This window comes from Bos javanicus, chromosome 7 (assembly GCF_032452875.1).
Source record: "Bos javanicus breed banteng chromosome 7, ARS-OSU_banteng_1.0, whole genome shotgun sequence".
Classification (NCBI taxonomy): Eukaryota; Metazoa; Chordata; class Mammalia; order Artiodactyla; family Bovidae; genus Bos; species Bos javanicus.
In genome coordinates, this window is record NC_083874.1 from 17,363,978 (window position 1) to 17,376,058 (window position 12,081).

At 43.4% G+C, this 12,081-nt stretch overlaps 1 protein-coding gene across 4 annotated transcripts in view; it reads right to left on the minus strand.

Moving 5' to 3' along the window:
• Nucleotides 1-12,081, minus strand: part of VAV1 (vav guanine nucleotide exchange factor 1) — a 63,904-nt gene that overhangs the window by 7,219 nt on the left and 44,604 nt on the right. For all 4 annotated transcript variants that reach the window (XM_061422420.1, XM_061422421.1, XM_061422418.1 and 1 more), the window contains 3 exons: nt 10,835-10,866; nt 4,306-4,422; nt 1,780-1,867 (listed from right to left, as the gene is read on the minus strand). In XM_061422420.1, the coding sequence (XP_061278404.1) occupies nt 1,780-1,867; nt 4,306-4,422; nt 10,835-10,866 (237 nt within the window). The remainder of the gene's footprint in view (nt 1-1,779; nt 1,868-4,305; nt 4,423-10,834; nt 10,867-12,081) is intronic.

Here is a 12,081-nt window from a genome sequence, read left to right on the forward strand (position 1 = left end):
TGGCAACCCACTCCAGTATTCTTGCCTGGGGAATCCCATGGACAGAGGAGCCTGGCGGGCTACAGTCCATGGGGCCGTAAAGAGTTGGACACGACTGAAGCAACTTAGCATAGCATTACACATGGCAGCATGTGTATTTCCACGCTGCTCTCTAGGTTTGTCCCGCCCTCTCCTCCCCGTACTGTGCCCACAAGTCTGTTCTCTACATCTCCGCCCTGCAATAGGTTCATTGGTACCATTTTTCTAAATTATAGGAAAGATCTTGATATCTGCGAATTACTCCTCAATAGTACAAAACAAATGTGTGTGTGTGTGTGTGTGTAGAGGCAGAGAGGGAGAGAAAGAAAGCAAAAGAGGAAGAATATTAACAACCAATCAGTAAAACCAGGTGAAAGGCCCACAAATATTCATGACACTATTCCAGTAACATCTCAGTAATTTTTCAGAAATAAAAAAAATGGGGGGGGGGAGGAAAAATTTTCAGAATAAAAAGTTTGGGGGAGAAAAAGGTATTTGGAATGAAGGAACAGTCCCTAACCTTTGCGGGAGTAAAGGATCTGTTTGAAGCTCAAATGAAATTTGAGACATCTGCCTAAAAAAAAAAAAATGCAGATATATGCAAAATTCTAGATTTTTTTTCCAGAGAATTCAAAGCTCCTCAAGGATCCACAGACCATGGGCAGGATCCATGAGCCTTATCAATGGGCTTAAGAGGTCTAAAAGATAGCCCAAAATTGCATGGCAACAAATAGAAGCAAAAACACTTGAAAGGCCTCTGGATTCTCCATGAAATGGTCATTAAACAGGTTAAGGAGAGCTAAATCTTTTTAAATTGGGGTATAGTTGCTTTACAATGTTGTGTTCATTTCTGCTATACAGCAATGTGAATCAGCTCTATGTACATGTATATATATCCCCTCTTTCTTGGATTTCCTTCCCATTTAGGTCCCCACAGAGCATTAAGTCAGAGAAGGCAATGGCACCCGACTCCAGTACTCTTGCCTGGAAAATCCCATGGACGGAGGAGCCTGGTAGGCGGCAGTCCATGGGGTCGCACAGAGTCGGACACGACTGAGCGACCTCACTTTCACTTTTCACTTTCCTGCATTGGAGAAGGAAATGGCAACCCACTCCAGTGTTCTTGCCTGGAGAATCCCAGGGACGGGGGAGCCTGGTGGGCTGCCGTCTATGGGGTCACACAGAGTCGGACACGACTGAAGCGACGCAGCAGCAGCAGCAGCAGAGCATTAAGTAGAGTTCCCTGTGCTATACAGCAGGCTCTCAGTTTTCCGTTTCACACATACTAGTGTGTATATGCCAGTCCCAATCTCCCAATCCATCCTACTCCCCCTTTCCCACCTTGGTGTCCATACACTGGTTCTCTATGTCTGTATCTCTATGTCTGCCTTGCAAGAAGAACTAACTCTTGATGTCTGACAAAAATAGAGACTCTGCCATTCTATGACACCAGATGAGAACTAAACCTCAGTTTTCCCCATCTGTGAAATGGGAACTCAGAGCTGAGCAAATGACCTGCAGTCCTAATGATAATATGTCTGGCACTCAACAAGTGCTTTGCAAATGATCACTGCAGCTACTGTTGTTATTATTATTATTCTCATTGTTGGTGATAAGAAAAACAAGTTTAAAGCCAGTTGCTCCATAGTGCCTCTTGGAGTGGTTATTCTGGATGGAGGAAAAGGGGTCCTAAGGTGGAGCCTCAGAGAGGGTCCAACTTAGACTCTGAAAGACTGGGGTTAGGGGTAGATTGACCCTTACCGTAAGTCCCCTGAAAGCTTTCTTTTCTGTAATCCGGTACAGTCCTTCTGCTGTCATGATTTTAATATGCTTGACTTCAACATTATACCTGCATGCAGGGAAAGAGAACAAGATGTCACTGAGACCTGAGTCGGGGAATTCAGGCCCATTTCCTGTTGCGTCTCAGTCCCAGGCTATAACCCCGCACCTCAACCATGGAAGAAGGGTACTTGGCTACTGGAGGGAACAGGCAACCACTGGAACCCAACAGAATCCCTTCCCTGGAGACTTTGCTGTTCTAAGCCTTCATTTCTTCCCCGTGTAATAGGAATCATCTTCCTTAACTCAGGGTTGCCGAGAAGTCAAATAGACTCTGTAAGCAAGGCATCCTTCTAGAATAGATTGAATGAAATCTCCACTTCCACAAATACAAAGGACCATAGAATCTAAAGGATGCAGGAGAAGGGAATTCATTTCCACCAATATGGCGGACCACAGACTAGTAAGGACCCGGAAGAGACATGAATTGGCAGGAGTGATTCTGTTTACATGAAGAATTAGATAACCAAAAAAAAAAAAATCTCCTACTTCAAAAAACCCCTAGAAATGCTGAGAGAAGAATGCTGAACTCTTAAAAAAAAAAAAAAAAAAAGTAAGGGAAATCCCCCAAAGGACAAAATGAGGATGAAACTTAAAAGTATGTGTCAATTCAATTTTGGCTGTGCGATGCAGCTTGCAGGATCTCCAACCAGGGATCAAACTCAGGCCCTCAGTAGTCCTAACCATTGGAAAGTAAAAGTGTTAGTTGCTCAATCGTGTGCAACTCTTTGTGACCCCATGGACTGTAGCCCACCAGGCTCCTCTGTCCATGGAATTCTCCAGGCAAGAATTCTGGAGTGAGTTGCCATTTCCTTCTCCAGGGGATCTTTCTGACCAAGGGATTAAACCTGGGTCTCCCACATTGCAGGCAAGGCAGCCCCCACTGGACCACCAGGGAATTCCCTAGAGCACGCATCTTGATCACACAGAAATACGAGATGAGTTATTGTGTCCTTGTTGGGTAGAGAGTTGGCACTGAGACCCACCCTCATTCCAAAAGGCTGGACTGTCAAGTCAAAAAGCTACATCCTCAGGGGGGAAAACGTGTTCTAGAAAAACTCCACCCATCAGCACAGCAGGGACCATGTGAAAGCTTGTTTGTCTCAGACTCAAAATAGAGAAGTCACACTTAAGAATTCACCACCTTAACCTCACCTTCTTACGGGTTTAGCGTTTATACTTAAACCATCCCAGTATAGACTGGGAAACTAAGAATTAAACAAAACTATTTTAATCTGAAAAAGAAGTAAACTTGTTGGTGATTCCCAACGGAAGCAAATGCAAAATCTCTGGACACCCAAGCTGCAAAGATGCCCGTGGGGAAAGCCCCACTTATCATCACAAGACAAAATGAAAAAACCAACAAGGAAACGAGTCACCACAAGAAAGAAGCTGCACCCAAAACAAACAGAAAGGCAGGACAGCCAGGGTCTGCAAGACTTGGGTCCAGACTGCATTTCTGCCTCTTATGGCATCACCCATCAATGGACATGAGTTGGAGCAAACTCTGGGAGATGGTGAAGGACAGGGAAGCCTGGTGTGCTGCAGTCCATGGGGTCACAAAGAGGCGGACAGTACACAGCATACAACAACAAAGAGTATGCTTAATGTCCCCTTAGAGCCTTAAGAAGCATATCTTTTTTTTCTGTGGGTTACCAATCAATGAAAAGAAATAAAAAACAAAAATTAAAAACACACAGGACCCTACAGGAGCTCAATAAAAAGTGACTTGTTAACGTACGATAGTCAATCGTCTTGACAGGGACAGAGCAAAGGGACAAAGTAGGTGATTAAACACTCAATCCCACTAAGGGATGGTAAATAGAAAAACATGGGAGACCCCTGTAAGTTAATGATTACTCAAGAAAGCAGATTTGCTTAACCACAAAACCGAGCAGGCTTGCTTAGCCACACAGGCATGTCACAGAGTCTCGGGATATGACCCAAAACAATAAAACAATGGTGGCATGAGCCCCACCTCCTGTCCAGGGAGCTCAGTAAGTTAATGAATCCTAGGACATGCTCTCTGCACACAAGAAGAACAATAATTTGCGGACCACACAGGGACAAGAAAAGTCTCCTACTCAACCTGGGGGAGGAGGAGCTGATGCCGGAAGCATGACATCTATCTACTCAAGAAAGTCAAAGAAGTTCTCTTCCCCCTCCCCACTTTTCCTTTGTTTATGAAATTGTAGCCCAGTGAGTTCTTAGGGCAGAGCATTTCTGGCTCACCCTTTTGTAAACCTCACAAGCATCCTATCCTAATAAAAGTCACTTCATATCTATCACTTTGCCTCTCGCTGAATTCTTTTCCTGCACTGAGACATAAAGGACTGGTACTGGAGCTCTTCAGAGCCCTCAGAAACAATACCCAAATGGTTTCATCCTTCCTAAGCACCTGAAGTGCTCAGCTCACAAGGGGAAACGGACCAGGAAAGAAGAAATTACTTAATGCTGATGGCAAATTCCGCTGCATCCTTCACCCTCTGCCGCACCAAGAACGTCCCATCCGAGCGGTTGGTAAGAATGCTTTCCGCCCCGGCTCGCTCCATGGGGCCAGCGTACCTGTCAAGACATACCAAGAAGAGAGGTTCACGTAACTCTGATAGGTAATCCTGGGGGAGGCAGTGGCACCCCACTGCCTCATTAGACACCTTTAAGTCACGCCCAAGCTTTCACAATTGGATTGCAGGAAACAACACAATCCTTTGGGTGTAGCTACGTCTCAGTGCGATACAGGAAGAAATATATTTGTTCTCTATGCTCTCCACCCTTTCCTGGCATGCTGCTGCTGCTAAGTCACTTCAGTCGTGTCCGCCTCTGTGCGACCCCATAGACGGCAGCCCACCAGACTCCCCCGTCCCTGGGATTCTCCAGGCAAGAACACTAGAGTCGGTTGCCATTGCCTTCTCCATATAACTCCTAAAACCTTTGGAATCTCCAAAGTAATATGTCTTTTTAAAATTTTTATTTATTTTTCTTTTTGGCTGTGTTGGGTCTTTGTTGCTGCGTAGGCTTTTCTCTATTGGGGCACACGGGCTCAGTAGTTGTGGCTCCCGGGCTCTAGAGCACAGGCTCAATAGTTGTGGCACACGGGTTTAGTTGCTCCACAGCATGTGGGATCTTTCCGGATCAGGGATGGAACCAGTTTCTCCTTCATTGGCAGGCAGATTCTTTACCTCTGAGCCACCAGGGAAGCCCAATAAGTGTCTTTTTGTATGCTAATAAGCTGACTAGGGCTCTTCTTTTTTTAATATTTACTTTTATTTACTTGGCTGCCCTGGGTCTTAGTTGAGGCACGCAGGATCATCGGTCTTTGTCGCAGCTTGCAAACTATTAGCTGCATGTGGGATCTAGTTCCCTGACCAGGGATTGAACTCAGGCCCCCTGCATGGGGAGCTTGGAGTCTTAGCCACTAGACCAGGTAAGCCCCTGGGGGCTCTTTAATAGGCTCAGGATGACGGTTAGTAGTCAGAAGAGCCATGTGATTAGAGGCTTGAAACTTTCAGCCCTGCCCCACCTCCACATCTTCGAAGATGGAGGTTGAGTCCATCACTAACGACCCATAATTTAATCAATCTTGCCTATATAAAGATGCCTCAACCGAACTCCAACCAAACAGTTTTGATTTTTTTTTTTTGCAGGGGGCGGGGGTGGGGGTGGGCTGGAGATTCCTAACCACCACCACTCGTCATGTGGGATCCTACTTCCCTGACCAGCGATCAAACCTGTGCCCCCTGCATGGGACGTGCAAAGTCTTAACCACTGAACTACCAGGGAAGTCCCAACCAAGGTGTTTGAAGAGATTCGAGGTTGGTGAACACAGAGAGATACCAGGGGTGGGGTGGGTGGGTGCAAGCCCAGAGAGGGCATGGAAGCCCTGTCCCATTTCCCCATACCTTGCCCCAAGCAACTCTTCCATCTGACTGTTCCTGATTTGAATCCTTTGATAATAAACAGTCTAGTAAGGAAACTGTTTCTACAAGTTCTGGGAGTTTGTGTTAGCAAATTATCAAACCCAAGGACGGGGCTATGGGAAGCTCCCATTTGTAGCTGGTGGGTCAGAAGTCTGGGTGACCCAGGCTTGTGATTGTCATCTAAAGTGGAGGGCTACCTCTTGAAGTGTGTTAGTCACTCAGTCGTGTCCGACTCTTTGCAACTCTATGGACTGTAGCCCGCCAGGCTCCTCTGTCCATGGGATTCTCCAGGCAAGAATACTGGAGTGGGTTGTCATTTCCTTCTCCAGGGGATCTTCCCAACCCAGGGATTGAACCCAGGTCTCCTGCACTGCACGTGGATTTTTTTTACCATGTGAGCTAGGTAAACCGAGCTAGAAACCAAGCCCTTAATCTATGGGACTTGTCGCTAACTCCAGACAAATCGTGTCAGAATCAAATTGAATCACAGCACACCCAAGCTGGTGTCTGTAGAATTAGAGAATTGTTAGGTGCGGAGAATAAAAAAAAAAAACAAAAAACCCACACATTTGGTTTCAGAACTATTGAGAGTATGAGTATAGAAAAACAGGTGTGGGTTTTTTTTTTTTCCTTTTACTCTGAAATTTGGCATTTCTGGAAAGGTATTTACTGAGTGCCCATTGTCTGCCCATCTTTGTGGTCACCAGGATGGAAATAGGATGAGGAGAGTGAGACACAGCCTCAGGTACAAAAATTAAAGGGCAAGCCAAAAAACTCAGTCACCAGGATAAATAACAACAAAGAAAATAAGTAGCACTTTAATGCAATATTTTCTAAATCGCAAAAGCAACCATACAAAGGAATGAAGTACTGATTAAGTGCTACAAGGCGAATGAACCCTGAAAACATGGTGCTGAGTGAGAGAAGCCAGTCACAAAGGGCACACAGGGTAGAATTCCATTTATATGAAGCACCCAGAACTGGCAAACTCATAGACACAGAAAGTGTGTTCATGGTTGTCAGGGCTTGGGGAGGGAGAGGAGGGGTCACTGTTGACAGGGGGGCAGCGAAAATGTTTCGGAGCTAGAGAGAGGTGCTGGTTGCATACCATTGTAAATGTACATTTAATATAAATGTGAAAAGTAAATAGAGATGTGACTATGAATATAATTATGCTATAAGTGCAAATATACAACAGAAATAATACATATTAATTATATATAATATATAATTATATATGATGTATCAGCAAGAATATGAAATATTAATAGCATAAATTTAAGTATATAACATAAAAATATATATTAACTACAGATAACACATAATTATAAGTCATAATTATATAAATTATATATATAAATTATATAAATATGATGTCATAATTATATAAATATGATGTCAATGTGTTTATGCTATAAATATAAACATTAATATATAACACATAATATATATTATATACTATACAATTACGGAGAAGATGATGGCACCCCACTCTAGTACTCTTGCCTGGAAAATCCCATGGACAGAGGGGCCTGGTGGGCTGAAGTCCATGGGGTCGCTAGGAGTCGGACACGACTGAGCGACTTCTCTTTATTTTTTCACGTTCATGCATTGGAGAAGGAAATGGCAACCCACTCTAAGTGTTCTTGCCTGGAGAATCCCAGGGACAGGGGAGCCTGGTGGGCTGCCATCTATGGGGTCGCACAGAGTCAGACGCGACTGAAGTGACTTAGCAGCAGCAGCATACAGTTATAGACAGTATGTATGGAATTAGTATGCAACATAAATAATATATACTAACTATATATAATGCATTTATGATATAAATATGAATTATTTATTATATATAAAATGAATGTGTATGTAAATATATAACAATTTATATTATATACCATATAATTACAGATAATATATGTGTGAATATGCCTATATGCTCTAAGTGTGAATATAACATAAATAATATATGTTAATCATACATTTTTGTTGTTAAGTCTCTAAATCGTGTCTGACTCTTTGCAATCCCATGCACTATAGCTGGCCAGGCTTCTTTGTCCATGGGATTTCTCAGGCAAGAATACTGAAGTGGGCTGTCATTTCCTTATCCAGGGGACCTTCCCGACCCAGGGATCAAACCTGCATCTCTTGCATTGTCAAATATTGGCAGGTAGATTCTTTATTGCAGAGCCATCAGGGCTTCCCATAATATAAACATATAACCTAATATGTATTAATTATATATATATATATATAATTACATCATGTATTTTAATATATAACTAACTACATTATTGGCTGTATATTTAATATATAACTAACTACATTATAAGGCTGTATATTGTCACCCTGCTTATTTAACTCATATGCAGAGTACACCATGAGAAACGCTGGGCTGGAAGAAGCACAAGCTGGAATCAAGATTGCCGGGAGAAATATCAATAAGCTCAGATATACAGATGACACCACCCTTATGGCAGAAAGTGAAGAGGAACTAAAAAGCCTCTTGATGAAGGTGAAAGAGGAGAGTGAAAAAGTTGGCTTAAAACTCAACATTCAGAAAACGAAGATCATGGCATCTGGTCCCATCACTTCATGGCAAATAGATGGGGAAACAGTGGAAACAATGTCAGACTTTGTTTTCGGGGGGCTCCAAAATCACTGCAGATGGTGATTGCAGCCATGAAATTAGAAGACGCTTACTCCTTGGAAGAAAAGTTATGACCAACCTAGATAGCATATTAAAAAGCAGAGACATTACTTTGCCAACAAAGGTCCATCTAGTCAAGGCTATGGTTTTTCCAGCAGTCATGTATGGATGTGAGAGTTGGACTGTGAAGAAAAAGAATTGATGCTTTTGAACTGTGGTGTTGGAGAAGACTCTTGAGAGCCCCTTGGACTGCAAGGAGATCCAACCAGTCCATTCTGAAGGAGATCAGCCCTGGGATTTCTTTGGAAGGAACGATGCTAAAGCTGAAACGCCAGTACTTTGGCCACCTCATGCGAAGAGTTGACTATTTGGAAAAGACTCTGATGCTGGGAGGGATTGGGGGCAGGAGGAGAGGATGAGATGGCTGGATGGCATCACCAATTTGATGGACGTGAGTCTGAGTGAACTCCGGGAGTTGGTGATGGACAGGGAGGCCTGGTGTGCTGTGATTCATGGGGTTGCAAAGAGCTGGACACGACTGAGCGACGGAACTGAACTGAACTGAACTACATTATGCAATATATAGTTATATTGATAAATGTGAATATGTAATATAAGTGTAAATAATAACATAAATGCCACTTTAAATGGTTAGTTTTATGTCATGTGAATTTTACCTCAATTTTAAAACTAAATTGAAAAAAAATCTGTGATGAATAAAATGTCAAAACTTCAAATAAGGACAAGACCTGACTCTGCACGTGCCTGGCTGACCGAAATTCACCTTTCCCTACTCCCAGACCTGTCATATCCTGACTTGATTTACAGTGTTGATAGTTTGCCCATCATAGCTGTTTTTTTTTTCCCATTGCTTTTGTTTTTTTAAAACATCACATTAAAAGAGTATGGCTCACACACACACACACACACAAAAAAAAAACAGTGTGGCTCTCAAAGTCTGAGGTTTTGGCACCCCCTTAAATCCTTGCTGCACCCAAAGTCAGGGTCTCGCTCTCTCCTCTCCCCAGTTCCAGCCACAGTGGCCTCATTTTACCGCATCTGGCCAGGCAGGGATAGAGTGAGCGCCCTGCCTCAGGTGAACACAGTTTAAACCCTGGATCCGCCACCCAGTTGCTCTGTGACCTCGGGACCTGAGTGTGCTCCTCCCAGCCCTAATTTCCTTCTCTGAAAAGAGGAGATAAAACTGCCCATCACAGAGGAACATTTTTGACAAAAGGCAAAGACGCAGTTGAAGCGCCTCATACGTGGTGTGTGTTTACCACACGGGAGTGTTATTAGGCCCTTTGTGTAATAAGGTTGGGCTTTGAAGCCCAGCAGACTTGGGTTCGAATCCCACCTCTTTCACTTCCTTGCTTTGTGACACTGACCAAGTTACTTGCTGCTCTCTGAGTCTTGGTTTCCTCCATTGCAGAAAGAGATTAAGAGGAGTATGCACTCAAAGCATTATTACAAGAATTGCCCTTAAAATGCTGACACAGTGGTCATAAAAACAATACCACAGTCTAGGATACCAATCATTGTAAAATACACCATGCTTTCACGGGCAATTATGAAATAAAAATTACTGGTTTCCCTAGTGGCTCAGATGGTAAAGAATCTGCCCAGAGAAGGGAATGGCTACCCACTCCAGTATTCTTGCCTGGACAGAGGAGCCTGGCAGATTACAGTCCATGAGGTCACAGAGTCTGACACGGCTGAGCGACTTAGCACACACACGCACCCATAAAATTAGGCAGAAGAACTGAGACACCACTAATTGTAAGAACTATTCCAATGCCAGAGGCGTTAAATAGTGAGAGCAAAAAATATGCATTTTACAATGGATGAAATGTGGTCATAACAGCTAATGCTAATAAGAATAGATAATAAAGTGCTTTTTGCATGTCAGGAATAGAGCTAAGCACTTTACAGGCTCATGGAAACTTCTTAACAGCCCTATGAATCAGATATTGTTACCAATCTGTTTTCCAGGGAGGAAAGCTGAAGCGCAGAGAAGCTGAGTTACTGGCTAAAGGTCACACAGCTGGATAATGTTAGAGTCAGGATTGGAACCAAAGTCAGTGGGCTCCAAAGCGACAGTATAAACCTCCATCCCTCATTGTACTCTAAGCAGTAGGTTCTCAAAAAAAGGCAGGTGGAGAGGGAGAAGAAGCTCCCATTATATTGTCACCATCGTTTTCTTTACATTAGAACCGAATATCCCAAAGTCAAGGACCCTCTTTGGTCTGTGCTCTCTCCTCAGCAGCCCCTGGTGTAGGGCTGGACCCAGTAGTTAAGGCCCAAAGTTTGAAGAATGAATAACTGACTTGTTTGCAGCCCCTTGTGGCACCCCAATGTTCAGCCCAAACATCCACCCCAAAGCACTCCAAGTTAAAAATAAGATGGTTCTACTCACCAGAGATGAACGGACAGGTCCTGAGGGGGACCCTGGGGACACAGACAGAGGCGGAGACTTAGGGAAAAGGGTTCAGCATGGCAACAGACTTCAGGACACTGCATTCATTCATTCCACTATCACGTACTGGGTGTCTATTACGTGCCGGGCACTGTGCTCTTCTCTGGAAATACAGCTCCAGAATCCAGTGGGAGAGATCAGTCCACCCCTCCCAAATGAATCAGCTTTAAAGAGGCAGTTACGTGTGTAGGCAGAAATTGGAAAGACGTCCAGATCTTGATGTGTGAATGCCAAGTCCCACCGAAAGGATCCTGGCTCCTTGGGAAAATGGTTGATTCCAAGATTGGGGCAGAAGGAGTACAAGAGCAGTGTGCTCTTGTGCTAAAAAGTAAAGAAGGGCTCAGAGAACAATGAGGTTATGTCAAAAGGACAGAGGAGCCAGCCTGAAGGGGCTCCCACTGGTCCAGTGAACCAGTGAAGTTGCCCAATCATGTCCAGCTCTTTGCGACCCCATGGACTATAGCCTCCCAGGCTCCTCCATCCATGGAATTTTCCAGGCAAGCGTACTGGAGTGGGTTGCCATTTCCTTCTCCAGGGCATCTTCCACACCCAGGGATCGAACCCAGGTCTCCCACATTACAGGCAGATGCTTTACTGTCTGAGCCACCAGGGAAGCCCTAAGCCCACTGGTCCAGGCCAGGACAATATGAAAATAAAAATCCAGGAACATTTCCTGAGATAGATACCAAACAGATACACAGATAGACACATAGATGATTGATACAGAGATGGCTATACAGATAGATACATAGATAATGGATGAATACACAAGTACATAGATACACAGATGGTTGATTGGTATATACATAGATACACAGATAAATACATAGATGATTATTAGATAGATCCATAGATAATTGATACATAGATGCAAATGGATACATGGATAGACACACAGATACATAGATATGCATGAATCTGTCAGGTAACTGACAGATTCATAGATACAAAGATGATTGATTGATTGATAGATACATACATAATACACAGATACATAGAAGAGACAGTTCTTTACAATAGAATATCAGCTAATAACTTAGGAGGAATGATGGAGTTAGAAATACATAATGCAACTCCACAATGGAGAAAGGACCCCAAGCCAAAAAAAAAAAAAAAAAGCAAAAGATATTTTTTGGAAAATTGGTAAAGTGTAAATACACACTCTGAATTATGTAATATATAATTTA